Consider the following 20131-nt stretch of genomic DNA (forward strand, 5'->3'; position numbering starts at 1 on the left):
ATCTTATTATATAGTAGTTAGTAAAAGCTAAAGATAGAGACTGGACTGGTGATTTCACTGGTGTAAGAAATTGCTGGTAATAAAAGTGCTTTTACCAGTGCAGGTCAGCACATCCTCTGCCACTTATAATCTTAGTTGCTTAGAGCAGTGAGAGGTTATGTGATTTGCGCAAGGTCACAGAAACAGTACGTGTCAGCGATGAGACTTGAATGCAAGTCTTACCTACTTCTGAGACCAGCTTTCTATCCAATATACCATATATCCTTTATAGTATTTAACATGTATTTGTTATGTAAATATACACATGATACATATTCAACATACATGTATTATATATTTAATATGCATAAAAATTTAAATACAGTGCTTAATGTACACTTGAAATATCTGCTATACAAACCATTAAATGTTTCTCTATTACACATGATAAACATGGCCTTTCAAAAAAAGGTTAACAAGCCAGCTTAATAATGGTATCCAAGGTGGATATAGCCAACAAATGAAGAAAATATACCCTGCATCTATTCTCCGCCTCTTCAGAATTTTTGCTAGTTTATTTAGTCCACGGAGACTAGTGGTAATATCATCATTCATGGTTGTTGAATCAATTCTCATTTGAGCTTCTGCATATGTAAGGGAAGCCTGGAAAAAAAATTGTAAATTAATATGACAATTATGAACAAGGAAATTAAAGTTGTGCCTTCCAACCTCAAGTGGAAAACTAAAATCCATAATGTCAAACTGCTTAAAATCAATAATGAAAAGGAAATATTGAGTAAAGATTCCTACTTTCAATTGTACTATTTCTGGTCTATTAACCAAGCATTTATCAGAGCAGAACTTTGTTATGTACCTAAAGTCAACATTATACTAAACTATACAGAAATAATTTTATTTCTTTCCCACCCCCACCCCCCTGCCAATGGTTACTTTAGTTTTTAATTAAACCTAAGAATCACTGTGGTGAACTAAATCATGACAGTTTAGAAATTGGCCTAGACAAGTACTGTTCTAGCAACCATAAGGCAAAATTCTTTTAACATATGATATTCAGTAGGCAAATAATTAGAAAAATGAAGTAGCCCATACAATATCTAATTTAATGTCTCAATGGGAAAAACAGAATCAAAACCTTAAGAACTAACTCCTTGGAAATTAGAATTGGACAAGGAGAAGCTAATGACTTTATAAAACATCAAGAAATAACAAAACAAAGTCAGAATGATAAAAAATAGAAGGCAATGTAAACAACCCATCAGAAACACCGATTTGGAGAACAGTTCGAGGAGAAACAATATAAGAATTGTTGGACTACCTAAAAGTTATGATCAGAAAAAGAATCTTGATACAATAATACAAGAAATCATTAAGGAAAACTGCCTTGAAGTTCTAGAACAAGAAGATAAAGCAAAAATTCAAAAAGAATCCACCAATCACCTCCTAAAAGAGACCCCAGAAAGAAAATTTACAAGAATATTACAGCCAAGTTTCAAAGCTCCCAGGTTAAGGAGAAAATACTGCAAGCAACAAGAAAAAAAATTTAAATATTATGGAGTTATAATCAGGATCACACAAGACCTCGTAGTGTCTACATTGAAGGACAGTAGGTCTTGGAACACTATATTTTTTTACAGCAAAAGAGCTGGGGCTGCAACCAAAAATAACTTACCCAACAAAGTTAAGTATAATCCTGAATTAAAAAAAAAAAAGGACATTCAATGAACTGACTTTCAGGTATTTGTAACAAAAAAGGCAAAACTTAATGGAAAATTCAACATATAAGATACGGGACAAATATAAGGTAAACATTAAAGACCAATTATAAGGAACTCAATAAGGTCAAACTGTTTACTTCTTATATGTGAAAATGTTATCAGCACTCTTATGACTATCATTATTATTTGGGTAGTTTGAAAAACAGGCTTGAGTTAAGCTATATACAATGGGGTAATTCTAAAAATAAAACCGGGTAGGAAAAGATAAAATGGAACAATTATCTCATACAAATGAGACATGAAAGGAAGAACTGACACAGAAGAAGCTAGTGGAGGGAGTAGAGGGCTGGTAGTGCTGGAACCTTACTCTCATTGGAAATGGGTTAAAAAGAGAACTATATATATAGAAAGGTATAAAAGTCTTCTAAATTTAGAAAGAAATAAGAGGGTGAGGGATAAGATAAGGGAGGGATTGTTAGAAGGGTGTGTAGATTAAGAATTAGGAGAAGGAAAGGGATAAGGGAGAAATTCCCTTATAGAAAGATATGTAGATTAAGGTGGAGAGTCAGGGAGAGGATAATTAGAGGGACTCTTAGGAGGGTGGTTAGATTAAAGCATATGAGAGCCAGGTAATGGGTAGAAGTAAATCAGAGGAATAAGAAGGGATAGAGTACATAGGGCAAGAGGAATAGTAAGGAAAAACAGGATGGAGGGAAATACAACACAAGTTATAACCTTGAATGTGAACAGGGTGACTTTACTCATAAAACAGACAGCAGAATGCAGTAATAATCTGAATTCAACAATATTTCACTTTCAGGAAACACAATAAAAATTAGGGATACACACACTTTTAAAATAAAGGGCTAGAGTAAGATTTATTATATTAAAAAAAAGAGGACTAGTAATGATCTCAAAGATGAAACAGATTTAAAGAGAAAAAGGGGGAAACTATACTACGTGTCACCAATATTATTCAATATTGTTCCAGATGTTCCCAAACTTATTTGGCCTACTGTCCCTCTCCAAAAAAAAATTACAGTGTCCCCCTAGAAATATACTTTATTTAACCCTTTAATAGTTATTGTTTTTAAAAATACACATCATTTCAAAGTATTACCACCCACCCTGGATCATTCCAGCACCCCCAGGGGGTGGTATCACCCACTTTGGGAACATATTGTTAGACCACTTAAAACAGTGTAAAATATCTGAGAGTATACCTGCCAAAACAAACACAGGAACTACATGAACATAAATATAAAACACCCTATACAAATAAAGTCATATTTAAATAATTAGAGAAGTATTCCTTGTTTGTGGGTAGACAAAGCCAATGTAATAAAAAATGACAATCTTACCAACTAATCGTCTACTTATTCAATGCCGTCCCAATTAAATTGTTAAAAAAAATTACTGAGCTAGAAAATATAATAACAAAATATATCTGAAAGAACAAAAAGTAAAGAATATCAAAGAAACTAATGAAAAAAATGTAAAGGAAAGAGATTCAGCAGTACCAGACCTTAAACCAGGCCTACACAAACTGTGACCTGAAGACCACTTACAGCCCTCAGATCACTCGCAGCAGGCCAAAAGATTTCTGGCAGCCTGCAAAAACTGTAGAGGAAAACATCCTTTATATGGAGAGGAACTCTTTTGGAGGGTGGCAGGCTGTGCAAGCCTGCCTTAAACTATATTATAAGGCAGTAAATATCAAAACCATCTGGTACTGGCTAAGAAACAGAAAGGTATCTATCAATGGAACCGAGTAGACATACAATACTCAGAAGGACTATATTAATTTTGTATTTGACAAAGAAAAGGTTTTAGTTTTGAGGATAAGAATTCATTATATGGCAAAACTTGCTGAGAAAACTGTAAAGCAGACTGGCAGGATCGGGCATAGATCAATACATTAAACCGTGTACCAAGATAAGGTCAAAATGCATATATTACCTAGATATAAAGGGAGACATCATAAGAAAATTAGAAGAACATGGAACATATTCATCACTCATGGAAAGGTGAATAATATATGAAGAAACAAAAGACAAAGAGCATTGTTGAGATGTAAAATGGATAATTTTGATTATATCATGAAGTTTTTGTATAAATGAAACCAATGCAGCTAAGATAAGAAGGAAAGCACAAATTTGGGTGAAAAACTTTCATAGACAATCTCTCAGATAAAGGTCTCATTCTTCAACTGTATGAAGAATTTTGTCAAATTTATAAGAATACAAGTCATACCCCAAGTGATAATCAAAAGGATATGAATAGCCAGTTTTTCGATGAAAAAATCAAAACTACATATAATCATATGAAAAAGTGCTCCAAATCATTACTGATTAGAGAAATGCAAATTAAATCTATTTTCAGATATTATCTCACACCTATCAGATTTGCTAAAATGATACATGCCCTTCGGGAAATGGCTAAACAAGTTATGGTATATGATTGTGATAGAATACAAGTGTGATATAAGAAATGATGAGCTGATTTAGAAAAAACATGGAAAGACTTGGACCTATGAAAGCAGATGCTGTTCATCTCCAGAGAAAGAACTGACATGTAGACACGTGCACAGTATGGTCTTACATGTATGCATATGTATGTGTATATGGGGGTTTATGTTTATGAATATGTGTGTGTACACATACACATACATTATTTGTATTTAACTGTAGTCTTCTCTAGGGCAGGGTGGGGAAAGAGGGAGAAAAATATAAAAGATATACAGCAGAGAACAAAAGAAATCTTAGGAGGAAGCACAGAAAAGCTGGGTAGCTTTGAAAACAACTATCCTATCACGGTCTGCTGTGTAAATGGAAATGCTCTTTTTTTTCTTTTCTTGTTTTATATTTGTTTAAAAAGAATTTAAAAAAAAAAGGAAAATACTAATGTGTTTTAAAGACTCTATGAGTAGAGAAATTAAGAATTCTTAATAGTTGAGAAAACTTGACTCATAGAAGGCCTGCTGGAATCTCTTTTCCATTAGCATATCTCACACTGCCTGAATTTTATTGCACAGTTCACTTCATTTTGTAACCATCAATTAGAAATTTTGGGGGTTAAAAAATATTTTTAAAAATACAAATACTCCTGAAATAGTTAAAGGGCTATCAATAATTCACAATATTAATCAATTCAATAAGGTCTGCTTTCTTCTTATAATCTAGTTGTCAACTAAGGTGATGACTGGGAGCTCTGATTAGCAGGGAAGAAGATGGTAAATTCTAAAGAACGGAACTCTTTGGAAGCATAGCAGGCTGGAATAAAGTGCCAGGGTTGATGGCCCAAAGCAATATAAGGGTCTAGAGTCTGGGGAGAAAGGCACTAAAATATATGAAGGGATGGGTGCAGACAGAAAGATGGCATGGTGACAAAGACAAATTCTGCTTATTTCAAAATTTTGCATGAGGCTGCTTCTGTGACCAGAAGAAAAAATATTTCCCCACCCCCTTCCTCTTGTATCTCATAACTAGCTATTTCCCAGACCCAGATTTTAGGCTAGCAAATTGTGCTATAATATGAACAAAAGGGACTGCTACAGACTTAGAATCCCCAAACATATATATGGATAATGCTATTTCTATGTCATAATTCATTCAGCATTCCACATAAACTTTTAAATGTATTTCTGAAATATTACCCAATGGAAAATAAAAATTCTTTATCCCAATCTCCAGTCTATAAGGACATGAAATTTTTTATTCTAATCCCCTGTAAAACACTAAACTTTACAGCTTTCAATATAATTTTCAATAGGCCAAGTAAAACATTATGACTTGTCGGTCTTGCTACTCTCTAATAGGAACACAGGGATAAAGTATAGTTCAAAGTTCTAGTCTTGGAGTTATTTTCTAAAAGAAATACTGAGGAAACTGACAATGTGTTTTCTGACTCAGTAATGTTAGTTTTATAAGGCAATGTTTTTCAAAGCATTGATTTTTTTTTAATACAAAGAAAAACTTTATACTTTACCTTTGAATTAATGGCACTTTTGGTAAATCTGGTTTTTAAAATTTCAGCATTGTGATTCATTTCCCAAATACATGAAAATGCTAGCCTAGGAAAAAGGACAGATTATATTGCTAAAACAAATATAGTGGTAAACATTAAATGTAAATATAAAGTCTTATAAAAAAAAGTATACACAGATACCTGTCCACATTCGACCTTAAGGAACATAAGTTAGAGCTAAGCAATTCCGGAACCATATCGATTCTCTGTAAAAAAAGAAACAAAAAACAGGAATGAAACCTTAAAAATTATTTAGCAGTGTTATATGAAATTTAATTCGTTTTTCCTATTAAATACTGAACAGGAAGGTAAATAAAATTTTTATGAATTAAAGGAAAAATCATTTTTCAAAGTGAAATCCTAATGATACTTCTACATTTCTAGAACACAGAGGAAGAATTACAGCAACATGGTATAGTAGAAAGAAGATTAGATTAGGATTCAAGAGCTCTGGGACCGTTTTTTCTTGCTTCCCGGCCATCTGGGCAGCAGGTCTCTGGCTGAGGGTCCTCCCACACCGCAGGCAGGAAGATGGTGCCGCAAAGAAGATGAAAAAGTCGCTGGAGTCCGTCAAGTTGAGGCTCCAGCTGGTCATGAAAAGCAGCAAATAACACGCTAGGCTACAAACAGACCCTGATAATGATCCAACAAGGCAAAGTCAAATTGGTCCTCTCAGCCAACAACTGCCCAGCCTTGAGGAAATCAGAGATTGAATATTACACTATGTTGGCCAAAACTGGCGTACATCACTACAGGGGCAATAACATTGAATTGGGTACAGCACGTGGGAAGTACTACAGAGTATGTACACTGGCTATCATTGATCCAGGCGATTCTGATATCATTAGAAGCACGCCAGAACAGACCAGTGAGAACTAAACTGTACAAAAGTATACTTTAATAAATGGGCCAAAACTTGTTTAAAAAAAAAAAGAGTTCTGGGACCTAGCTCTGGCAGAGCTGATACTTTTTTTAAACAAAGAAAAACTTTATACTTTACCTTTGAATTAATAGCACTTTTGGTAAACCTCATTTTTGATTTCAATAGAGTCAGATATGACCTTATAAAAGAAAAGGCCTAAATGACTTCTAAAGTCCCCTCTCTTGTAATTATTCATATTCAATTAATGCTGCATATTTACATATGGACATGTTGCCTCCTGATTCAAATGTAAGGTCCTTGGAAGTGAGCATGATTGGATTCTTTGTACTCATATTCCTAGAGAATGGTACAGGCCTTGTCACATAGCAAGTATTTAATAAATGCTTGCTGACTGATTCCCTCTAGAAAATTCTATATTTCTATGACAACACAGACTATTCTGAGCTAGCCAAGCAACAAATATTAAAAAACAGATCAACTATCTCCAATTGCCATTTAAGATACTCAATTACAAGGAGTACATTATTTTCCATGAAATAAATAGCCTACGTCCTCCAAGGATGCCTAAGTTCACAAAAAAATATCTGTATATATCCAGTTAAGGCAAGCACTGAGAAGTCAAGGCTTTAATAAATCCAGAGTATATTTTTCCTGTCTAGGAAATCTCTCAAATAATTTTAGTCAAAAACCCTTTAAGCAATTTTCCTTAAAAAAAAAAGTTACAATAAAAACAGATCAAAATTTCATTTTAAGTTTGCATTGTCTTAGTCTTCTCTGTATGCCCCACAGCACCCATTACAGTACCTTTCACACAGTAGGCATATTATAAATATTTCCTGAATGAAAAATATTTACTTTTTCACAAAGATAGACAGTTGTTCCTCTTCTAGCTGACTCTTGATCCAAAGCATTTCCTGGTCGAATAAAGTGGCTAACATCTGCAATGTGAACACCAACCTCAAAAAGACAAGAAGTAATACAAAACATGAAAAGATTCTGCATAATTCATTAACTTTTCTAAAGAATGTCAAAGGAGAAAGAAGTACAACAAAAAGAAAAATGATACATTACACCTAACATTTTGATCTAATAATACAAATCCATTAGTGTCTCTAGCTGTAATAAACAGCATGTTATACGATCACTTAACAAATAAATTCTACCCAGTCCACTGAAAATTGTTCAGGTAAAGTTCTACCTGAACATAAGCTGTAAAACTAACATCTCCAGCAAAAAGGACTTGTAAAATGAATACCTCTAGATTTCCATTTTCAAGTTCTCGACAATGTAACGCATCATCTATATCTGTACACTTTGGAGGATCCACACTACAAACACAAAGATGCCTCAGATCTTCCCTATTCTTCATGTCCTACAAGATGACATAAAAAGAAGAAATAATTACATGTAACAATAATTCAACAGTTGGGGGAAGATCAATATATTTTAACTTTTATGATTCATCCTTCAGTGCTACATTGTGGTCTAGGTTACCCTTGGTCCTCAAAGTTATACCAGCAGAGTCTGAGCTCTGAGAAGCTCTGGCAGGCTGGAGGGGCCTTCGATGGAACTGGTGAAGGCCTCCATTTTTTTCAGTTATAGCAACTCTGTGATACCACCCATTAAGTTAGTTAGGGGATTAAAGTCTGTATCAGTGGAGGGAGAATCCATACTCATGAAATTATGATTTCTTGAAGTCCTGAGGCCTTATTACACTACTTTCATATATATATATATATATATATATATATATATATATATATACATACATATATATATATATATATATATGTACACATACACACACACACACACACATGCGCGCATATTTATTCTTTTTTTACCTGCACCTCACTGGTGTGGGTAACTCCCTCTAACAGCATGATTACAATCCACCTATGCTATTTCATCCTGCATGATTCTTGCCCAAGTGCTCCGGTAAATCCTCCACAAGAGCCCTCCAGGCCACCCAAATTTATACAATGTGATAGTTTGTATATTAATGAGTGGGTTTAAATACACACATATCCCATTTTTCCCATCTCAGCACAAATATAAATTGAGACTAAACTTAATTTTATTTGAATATATCTAGACCTCTATCCTTGAAAACTCAAAATACACAATTTCCTTGTTCCTGAGAGTTTAATTTCTAATCAAGTATAAATGTTTTTGTTTTTCCAGACATTTAAAGTATTTTGGCCAGTGCAAAATAGACGGATCAACTGATCAATAAATAAGATAAATGTGAGGGGGAAAATGAGAAATTCAGGTTTCTCATTTTGCTTAAAATGTTATAGATATTCCAACTAAAAAAAGGTAAAACTAACACAGTTAGAATCTCTTACTGGAAGGAGCAGAAGACAACATGACAGGAAATGTATTTCTGCTCAGCTGAGGCCCCACTTTTTCCCTAAATGGGTACAGCTCATTTGACATCATTTTTCTCTCACCTCTTCAGTGATGCTCCAGGGCATCTTTGGCAGGAAACTAAGAACAGCCTGGGAGAAGGGCTGATGGGGAACATCATGTTCAAGGAGGAGAACTTCGGTTTCAGTCTCTTTATCGCCAACAGCACCTAAATTTTTTACAAAGTGACCCTAAAAATAATATTTATTTCAGAAGACATATTTTACAATTCTTTCATCACCAGAAATATATTCTCTTACTAAGTTACTGTTGTTCAAATGCTTTTCACAATTTACTATTCCTAAAATAACCCAGGGCATTGAGTAGACACAGCGTCCTCCAATAAATGAATGGGAAAACTGGAGATGGAGAGACTTCCAAAGGTGTTCAATATGTAAGATCTTTGAATCGGTTTATTTCCTAGGGTGTATTTCAAAATACACCAGCTATTTCTGTCAAGAACTTTTTTTCAGAATGCGACTGATAAGATTTAAATTCTAGAATTGTTGATTTTTTTCTTAGTGACAAAAATCAGCCTTTTCATGAATTTATTTCTCATAGACACAGCCAAACAAACTATTACAAACAATATTTTAACTTGGCTAATTAAGTTGAAAATAACATCACAGTTTATTGGACTAGATGTATGAAGTAACAAAATGATCAGAATGGACACACTAAATTTCAGTGCAAATTTCACACCATATGGATTTTCTCTTAGACATTACAGAAAGGATCTGTCCTCTAAAAATAACTTACATTAGGATATCTAGAATTCTTGGGCCAACCATCAATAGCAACAATAATTCTCTGTCCTTCTAAGGTTGAAGCTTGTCTTGTTTCTATACGAATCCGAGGTATTCTCTTGTCAGCAGGTGTAAAGAGATGTCTTCTTGACTACAGATAATACAGAAAATGTTCTTGGTGGGTTGTAAGTTCTTCAAAAAAGTAAAAACCTCATCCTATTCCATCAGTAAGAGAAAAAAAAAATCCCTCCACTGGAACCTTTGATGGTTTTTCCTCCCACCTTCTCAGGTAACTTGTTTCAACAGTCATTCCCCCTCATTCACATATCAATTTCTCCTCCAATGACTCTTCCCCATCTGCCGATAAACACCTTATTAAAAATCTTTACAAAGCCTTCCTTGATTCATCTACTATCTACTGTCTTATCTTTCACTACTACTTCTTTTAAAAGGTATTCTTTACCTATAGCCTCTCTTTCCTTAACCCTTTAAAATTGGCTTTCAGCTCCAACCATTTTACTGAAACTTTAAACAAAAAGGTATTTACATGGTGCTTTAAGTGTTATCTCTTGTTTCTCATAGCAATCCTGTGAAATATGTCATCATCCCCATTTTACTGAAGCTGAAAGTTTACTGACTGGCGCAGGGTCACACAGCTAATTAAGTCTGAGGTAAGATTTGAGACCATATCTTCCAGACTCCAAGTTCAGTGCCCTATTTGCCTCAAAGATCACAGATGACTTTTTATTTTTTCAAGGCTACAAGTATACTTATTGATGCTTTTTGTTTTTTCATTACAATCAGAGATTTCTGAACATGACCACCAACACAGCACCTTAAGCATTCGTCACTTTCCTTGCAACAAAAAAAAATGGATTAAGGAAAACCAAAAGATAAAGGTATTATGCCTGACAGTGTAAGAAACATTCTGTACCCAAGATCTTTCAGTTAAAGACAGGATTGCTACAAGGCCAAGACTGCTTCATTTCTGTTGTCTCTGCATTTACATTACTGTAGTCATGCTCTCCCTGGTTCTACTCACTTCATTTTACTTCACCTTCTGATGTTTTCACCAACTTCCTCATGAATTTAGCATTTTATATGGTACAAGTAATATTTCATTAGTAATATAACACAGTTTGTTCAGTCACTTCTCAACCAATGGATATTCATTTTGTTTCTAGCTTTTCAGGTCTTTTTGCTGGTACCAGAAATGCTGCAATGAATGTTTTGGTACCTATGGGTCTCTGACACTGAGATTTCTGGGTCAAAGGGTATGGATTTTTCAGACAGTTTCTTGAACATAATTCTAAATGGTTTTCTAGAAATGGTTCCAGAATTTATAATTCCATCAACAGTATTTTAGTGTGCCCTTCTTTCCATGGCCTCTCCAATGTTGAGCATTTCTGCCTTTGTTATCTTTGTCAATCACTGGAGAATGTAGTGAAAACATAGATGTTTTCATTTTGATTTCCCTTATTCTTGATCTGAAAAAATCTTTCATATGGTTGCTGAGAGTTTACAACACTTGTGGTTCTAAGTTCAAACATCTAATTTTCTTTTTTCATTTCTCATACTCTCTCACTTTGAAGCTTTTGACCATTCTGGCTACATCTACTCAATACTGTCTCTTTTTCTGGCTTCAGAGATGACACTTCTGTCTTGGTTCTCTTCCTACCTCTCTAACCACTCCACTATTTCCTTCCCTACTCTTGTTCCTAATCCTCTAAAATGAGCATTCCAAGAATCTGTGTCCTTTTGGCCCTCTTTTCTTCTCCCTCTACGCAATCTATTTTAACCCCACAGCTTGCACTATCTCTATGCACATGGTTCCCAAATTTTTATCACGAGGCTTGAACTCTTTTCTGAGTTCTAAATCTACACTTTGAACTGCCTGCCTTCTGGACATCTCCACTCAGATTCCCAACCAGCTCAAATGCAACATGCCCAAACCAAGACTGCAATTTTTCCTGCAAATATGTCCTTGAAGATTGCACTATTTTTGTCTGTGACACCACTTATCTCCTACATTCATAACTTCAAGTAACCTTTGACCCAAACAGATCATGTGCTCTCCTACCTCTACTGCCTTTGTTCCCATTACTCACAATGCCTGCAGCATACTGTTCTCACCTACAACACACACACACACACACACACTCTCTCTCTCTCTCTCTCTCTCTCTCTCTCGGCATTGGAATTACCTCAGAGACCGTTATTTCTACCTTGTACCTGACCAAGAATCCCACCTATAATAGTCCTAAAAAGTGGTCATCCAGTATCTACTTGAAAACCTCTTACCTTCCAGGGTAACTTACCCCCCTAACTGTCCATCCTGATCAACTGGTGAACCAGTTTGTCCTCTTCTATTGAGTCCCTGGTCCTCTAATCAAGTCACTGATTGTGCCAGGCCAAGCCACAGCCTTGGGTCATTCCCATCACCCACTGCCTTCACTCTCCCACACATGCGGTTGAACAAAAGTTGAGAAAATTTGCATTTGTTTTGATTGGGTCCACTAAAAATTTGTTCTATCTCAGCTGAGCCCTCAGTGCTACTTGACAATCTTTCTACACTTCGCTCATTAACTCGCTATCCCATTTTCCACATAGGCTCTTTAAGTCCTTTTCATCCCTCCTCAAAACTTCCATGGCTCCCCACCCGTATCCCCCACCATCCTCTCAGCTAAGAACTTTGCCTCCTATTTTACTGAAAACAATTGAGGCCACTCAGGCATCTCTCTCTTCTTACCTCCTCATCTCATCATTCAGATGTCTTCTACCATTATCTTCCCCACTTCTGTCTCATACTAAGAGCTGGTCCAACTCCTTGCAAAGACAAACCCCTCTACCTGCACAATCAATCTCATTCCATAACCTTCTTCCCCAGCAGACTGCCTCCTCTATCATCCCCACTCTCACTTATCTTCAATCTCTCCCTGTCTACTAGCTACTTTTCCTATTGCCTATAACCATGCCCATGTATTTTGATCCTCAAAAAAATTTAACTTGATCCTTCCATCCCCACCAACTATCGTCCTATACCTTTCTATCTTTTGTGGCTAACTCTTGGAGAAAACCATTTACAACAGATGCTTCTACTTCCTTTCCTCCTGCTCTCTTCTCAACACTGCAGTCTGGCTTCTGATCTTCTCAAGAAACTTCTTTCTCTCAAGTACTAATGATCTCCTAATTGCCAGATCCAATGGCCTTTTCTTAATCCCCATTCTTCTTGACTTCTCTGCAGCTACTCTCTCCTCTCTAGGTTTGTGGGACACCACTCTCTCCTGGTTCTCCTTTTATCTGACTACTCCTCAAGTCTCCTTTATTGGATCCTCATCCAGGTTATGCCTGGATTGTGGGGCCTCCACAGGGCTCTGTCCTGGGGCATCTTCTCTTCTCCATAATACTACACATCACTTACTGATTTCTTCAACTTCCATGGGTTTAATCACCTAATCTCTATGCTGAGGATCTTCAATTGTACCTATCCAGTCATGAGTTCTATGCTGACCTCCAATTTTGCATCTTGTAACTGCCTTTGAGACATCTTTAAATGGCTGTCTAGTAGACATCCTAAAACCGAAGATGTCCAAATGTGAATTCAGTAGCTTTTCCCCCGAGTCCTATCCCCTTCCAAACTCATGTATTATTTTCTATAGTACTACTATCTTCCTAGGTACCCAGGCTTGAAACCTCGGTGTCATCTTTTGTTCCTCACTATTTCTCACCCTTCATATTCAATCTTTTGCCAAGGCCTATCAATTTCACCTCCGTAACATCTCTCAAATAAAGCCCTTTCCCTCTTTCTCTTGATACTGCTACCACCTTGGTGCAGGTTCTCATCACCTCATACCTGAACTACTACAACAGCCTTCTGGTTGGTCTTGGAAAGACCAAGGAATGTCAAGTCTCTTCCCATTCCAGTTCATGCTCCCTTCAGCTGAAAAAAATTATTTGCCTAAGGCATTGGTCCAACCATGTCACCCTCATAGTCAATAAACTCCAGTAGCTTCCTATCACCTCCAGGTTCACGCCAATACCCTTTATCTGACATTCAAAGTCTTTCATAACGTAACCTCCCTTACCTTTCTAGTCTTCTTATACCATACTCCCTGCCACATACTCTTTGGTCCAGTGACACGCCTCCTGGATGTTCCATGAACAAGATACTCCATCTCTTGGCTCCAGGCATTATCTCTGGCTGTCCTCAATACCTACAATGACCTCCTCTCCTCATCTGTCTCCTGGTTTACTTCAAATCCGATAAAATTACAGATTCTGCAGAAAACCTTTCCCAATCCCTCTTTATTCTAGTGTCTTCTTTGTTAATTATTTGATATTTATTCGGCATATAGCTTGTTTGTACATATGTTTGCTTGTGTCCTCCATTAGACTCTTCTTTGCCTTTCTATCCTCGGCATTTATGCATAGTAATTGGCACAAAGCAGACACTTAATAAATTGGACAGCTCTAAGTGTTAGGAAATTTTTCCTTTCAATGAATGAAAATCTACGCATCTGAAACTTCCCTTATTCAAAGGATAATTCTATCAATTTCATATGGCAGCCCTCGAAGGGCGGTATGTTCTCCCCAAGTCTTTGTTTTCTCAGAAGGCACTTCATATTCCTTCACTTTACCTTGTATAGAATGGTCTCCGGGCTCTGCATCAGCAGAGTGAGAAGCAGCTTTTTAAATGGCCTCCCCAAATTGTGGTAGCAATTAGTAAATACAAAATTCCATGAATATAAAGTATAGAATTATCACCTCCGTCAATCTGGGTACTATGTTTAGGACAGCATTCGCTTTTTTAGTTACCATGTCACACTTAACTCATTTTGAGATTGCAGTACATTAAAACTGTGTAGAATCCTTTTTATATTAATATATTCCGTTAGGCCTCTACCCTCCTTTAAAATCCGACTCAAATGCCAGCTTTCCTATAAAGCCTTACCTGGTCTGACTCAGTCTGGACTTTCTCCCTCACAATTCACATAATACTGCAATTTGCAACTTTTAAAAGCAATTATCATGGAACACTGTATATGAGCTATGTTTGTGTCTTATCCAGTTATGAACCTAAAACTGATCCATGAAAGCCAAGACAATGTCTTATCTAAATGTTATATATCACTTAGCATCTAGCATACTGTACACAGTAGGCATTTAATGAGTGGCTGCTGAATTAAGTTCATGTAGGCATTTCAAATATTGCTTAAGGAGAATGTTTTCACTTACCTCCTTAATATCAGACTTGGAAAGCATGCCACAAAATGGCCTCCAGTTCCGCTTTATTATTCCTACCACTCTTCCTGAAGGTCTTAACATTTTCTCATTTATAGCAGTTTTTAGCTGCAATTTAAAAATGAAAAGAGAAGCAAGTGTTCAGCTATTTCCCCATTAACAAAACAAATGAGTTTTTCATGAACATATGTAAATAGACACTGCAACATTCCAGTCCTAAATTATGACATCATAATAAACTATATTAACTCTAAAGTTCTGTGAAATAGTGTGACCAAACTTTCAAAATAGTTTCTTCCACCAGGAAGCAGTATATGCTAAACCAACAAAACTGTGAATAAACACCTAAAAATCAGATGCTATATGAATTCTAGCTTGACCCTACATTCTCTAGGATCCAATACAAGTTTCTTTGTTTAAAAACACTCAAAACCTTCTAGAGCCGGGCTCCAACATATTTTTCCAGTCTTGTTATACCTCATTATACTTTATTATTCTTCATGCTCAGCTGGCACTCTTGCTGTTCCTCATATCAAACACTCCATCTCCCACCTCTGGCTTCACATGGGTTATATTTCATGGCTACAATTCATTTGCTCCTTAATATCACTTCTTAGAAGCCCTAGTTTCCTTCAAAGCTCAGATCAAGAACTACTTACATGAGATATTTCTTAATCTCCTGAGATGTTAGTACTGCTGCCTTACATTAAATTTATTATTACATACATGTGTATCTCCCAGAAGAATGTAATCTCCTAAAGGAAAGTTCTATTTCAACTTTTGTCTTTGTATCTCCAGCACCTACCACAGTGCCTGGCACATAGTAGGGCCTAATGGATTACTGCTTATTGATCAGAAGACATGATCTTTTCTATGTTAATATGACACTGTGTTGGTTATATAGTTTTACTGGCGAAATAGGACATGTAACTAGATTTTTGGTGAACCTTGTCATGATTTTCACCTCCAATTTAGAAAAAAAATCAGGAATAAATATTATCTGTTAACAGAAAAAAATTTCCTACTATCATGGACCTTAATTATAAGAATCAGATAGAAAAGGAAGAATGTGGTATAGTGAAAAGTCTGGTATTCTATCCAACAACCAGGACTAATAATTAGCTCTGTTATTGTGAGCAAGTCATTTAATCAGTCTGGGCTTCAGTTTCTTCATCTGTAAAATGAGGCAGTATAGCAGATGAGCTCTAAGCTTCCTGTAGTTCTAAAATTCTATGACTCAATGTTAAAAAGATTGATTACAAGAAGGACCAAAAGGACTGAATGAAAACAATATTTTCACCTGTAATACAACGTACACACCCTCCAGGGACAAAGTTAAGAGTAAAATTCCAGAGTATTATCATTCAGATGGGGAAAATAATATATAGCGCCACTACAAATTCTGCTTGGAATAACATATTCCAAGACTCACAAAAATAAAATTAAAAATATAAATGTTTATGACATATACTCTTAACTTTGTGTCCTTGATGATGATAAACTTTTGAAACTGTCCTTTTTCATATTGGGTCTCAATAAATATACACAGAAAAAGGCAATGGAGAAAATTTGGGAAACATCCAATAAAAGGTCCAGAGGGTCATTATGCTTTTATGTAAAGGGAAATTTTGGATAAAATAGACTAAACTATAAATTATAGTACTACTGTACTTTTTTATAAGTAATTTTAAAAATTGTATTTACCTGGATGTCAGTTAATAGAAACATAGGATCAACAGCTGGAAGTAATATTAGAGATGAGAAATTTTACAGATGAGAAAACTGTCCAGACTTTACCGATGATTTGCTCAATATCACACAAAAACAAAGCAGATTCAAATGCAAGTCCTATGATTAAAAATCCTGGTTTCTTTCCACTATACCGTGCCTCTACCTAATTAACTTTAAATTCATGCATTTCAAGTTTTGATATCAATAATTTCTTTGTATCTGGGTTAATTTTGTGTAGTAGATGACTAAAATAACCCCAAATGCTGCTAAGATATTTCTATGCTTTATACGTATTTAGCCATTTTACTCAAAAAATGATAGACTTTGGATTTGATTTCTTTTAAAAATAGTCTGTTTAAAACACATACTCAAATCCACTTGTGATTTCAGTGATTTGGAAGTATATTTCAGGGAAAAAAATGGCATATTACAAAAGTAACACAGAGTTTAAAATTTTAATTTTTAAAATACTATGAAGTTTATCTTAACTGGTCAGAAAGAGAAATAAAACTGAGCATGAAAACCTGTTTAATTTCATACAGTGTTTTCTTTCTCCTCTTCACCTTCGACATCATCATCATTTTGACCTTCATCTTGCAGGACCACAGAAGATGGTGCTACCCACTGACTTTTGGGCAAAAGCTCCACAGCTACTATGTCCTCATGAACAGCTCGGTTCAAGTTTCTAAGTCCTTGGAGGATGATCTATATACAAAGGGTAGAAGAAAGAGAAACAATCCCATTATTGAAAGAAAATGTGTCCAAATTTAACCTATACTAATAGGTGTACACTGCATGCTTTATCTCAGTTTACAATGCCTCTTCACTTATCTCCAACGATTAGTCATGATAGGAATATTTTCAAAAATTATATTGAGCAAAACGTTGGTTTTTATCATGACTGTATTTACTGAATGTCCCCTGTTTATTTTAAAAATGAAAGGGTGGAATATTTTATATTTTCTCAGCTAACAATAAAACAAAGCCAAGGTCAAGAGAGCAGCTTCTGCCATATAACCTGGGGAAAACTGTTCATAGCACTCCTATGCAAGATGAGTTGTTATAAAGGATAATGAGCATACTGGACAGAATGTTGGGCTTAAGACTTGAGTTCAAGTCTTTCCTAACACACTTACTAGCTCTGCAACTCCAGGAAGGTCACTTAACCCCTCAGCCTCAGTCTTCACCTATAAAATGGTAATGAGAGCACTACTACAATGGGTAGAATGGGAGAATCAGATGAGTAGATAAAGCACTGGACCTGGGGTCAGGAAGACCTGAGTTCAAATTCGGCCGCAGATGCTTACTAGCTGTGTACCCTGGGCAAGTCACTTACCTGCTGCTTGCCTCAGTTTCCTCATCTGTAAAATGGGGATAATGATAGCACCTACTTCTCAGGATCACTGTGAGGACATAATGGCACTTACTACAGTTTCCGGCACACAGTAAGTGCTATATAAATGTTGCTGTTACTGTTCGTTGTTGCTCAATTGTTTCAGTTGTGTCCGACTCTTCTGACCCCATCTGGGGTTTTCTTGGCAAAGATACTGGAGTGGTTTACCATTTCCTTCTCCAGCTCATTTTACAGATGAGAAACTGAGGCAAAAAGGGCTAAGTGACTTGTCCAAGATCACACGGCTAAGTATCTGTTTTGAGGCCTGATGGGAACACCCAAAGAGGAGTCTTCCTGATTCCAGGAACAACACTCTAACCACTATGCCACCTAGCTGTCCTATTATTATTAAGAACTACATAAATCTTGTTATTGTTACTATTATCATATGAACAGTGAGCAAAATAGACAGTAAGCTTGGTCAAGGTAAGCTCAAAAAAGTCATATAAAGGGAATAAATACACTGGTACCCAAGGTCTTGATAACTTTCCCCACACTGATAAAATGAAACGGGTATGGGCAAATCCAAATCATCTCACTAAAACATGTTAAATACAGGGTGCATGCATAAGGCAAGAAAAAAAGCAATGTAGCTCATATCATTCCCAACTTGCCTCTCTGTTGTCTTCATCATCTCCATGAACCCATACTGTGGCTTCAAGATAATTCTCTCTACTTGCTCTGAATGTTCCTTGAAGGTATGCACCAGATTTTATGCCTTGCTGCAACTTACTTAGGGGAAGATGCTCTGGAAATATTACTTTCCGGCTTTCTATTTCATTCTGTGAAATAAACCAAAAAAATGAAATTAGTAATAATGAACTCAAACCTGTCTTCAATAGAAAGTCACAGAAAATTCTTTCCAATTTAAAAATAAGATGTACATTTAATGTTTATTCAAATAACAATGAAACAGAACAATTTTATATATTAAAAGCACTAAAGCAAATATAAAGGGATGGCTGCTTTTTACTCAATACGTTGGTATTAAGAAGAAAAGAAATTAAAATAAAGGAAACTCCAGAGTATGGTATGATAAATGTCCATCGGCATAAAAGGAATAAACAGACGATATTTTGACCTCTCTCCTAGCTTCACATTTCTACCAGTCCTCTGGCCACTTCTACCTGGCTGTCCTGCTGCCTCTTAAACTCAAGAATAAAAAGGACACTGACCTGAGGAATCAAGAGACCCGGCTTTTACCCCAACTTCAACACCATTTTTGTCACCTTGAGCAAGTCACAACTTTCCTATATCCTGATTTCCTCATCAATTAAGTGATGGGACAGACAAGATTGATATCTAATTCCTTTAAAAAATCCATTATTCTAAATTCAAATTCCTCATTCCCCCCTTCCACAAAACTGCTTCCCTATTATGTCTTTTCTCATTTTTGTCAATTATAGTATCATATCCCCAGTAACCAAGGACTGAACCTTAGAGTCATCTTTGATTCCTCTCTCCTGCTTTGTCCTCATATTATGTCACTGAGTTACCAAGTTATATTAATTCCTTCTTCACAGTATCACTAAAATTCATGTTTTCATTTTCATTCCCATGACTAAAGACTTGATTCTTTTTCCAGTTTTAAACTTCACTTTAAAACTTCTATGAGAACATATTTAGACCTTCAAGATGAATGGTGGGATAGTAAAGACTTACTATAGGATCCAACCACTCTGGCTTCAGTTTCTCCTTCCTCTAATTTATTCTTTACACTTTTACCACATTCATCTTTTCAAACACTGTCACTCTTAAATTCATAAACTATTGATGGTTTTAAATGAGAAAGTTGTAACTACTTAACTACAGGATAATAGATTACCCTGGAAGGGATCTTAGATCTTCTCATTTTATAGATGAGGAAACTGAGGCAAAGAAAGAATAAGTGACTTGCTAATAAATTTCTGAGGTGCGATTTGAACTCAAATTTTCTTTACTTCAAGTCTTATAGCTTGCTGTACTGTACAGCCTCTCTACTTAAGCA

General features: G+C 35.8%; 1 protein-coding gene across 1 annotated transcript in view; it reads right to left on the minus strand.

Annotated features, from left to right (window-relative positions):
• Positions 1-20131, minus strand: part of DIS3 (DIS3 homolog, exosome endoribonuclease and 3'-5' exoribonuclease) — a 44495-nt gene that overhangs the window by 14763 nt on the left and 9601 nt on the right. The window contains exons 5-14 of the mRNA XM_036756546.1: positions 18759-18926; positions 17292-17456; positions 15015-15128; positions 9793-9930; positions 9078-9224; positions 7880-7996; positions 7480-7581; positions 5883-5947; positions 5703-5787; positions 515-642 (exon numbers count right to left, since the gene is read on the minus strand). Coding sequence (XP_036612441.1) covers positions 515-642; positions 5703-5787; positions 5883-5947; positions 7480-7581; positions 7880-7996; positions 9078-9224; positions 9793-9930; positions 15015-15128; positions 17292-17456; positions 18759-18926 — 1229 coding nt within the window. The remainder of the gene's footprint in view (positions 1-514; positions 643-5702; positions 5788-5882; positions 5948-7479; positions 7582-7879; positions 7997-9077; positions 9225-9792; positions 9931-15014; positions 15129-17291; positions 17457-18758; positions 18927-20131) is intronic.

Source organism: Trichosurus vulpecula, chromosome 4, assembly GCF_011100635.1.
Source record: "Trichosurus vulpecula isolate mTriVul1 chromosome 4, mTriVul1.pri, whole genome shotgun sequence".
Lineage (NCBI taxonomy): Eukaryota > Metazoa > Chordata > Mammalia > Diprotodontia > Phalangeridae > Trichosurus > Trichosurus vulpecula.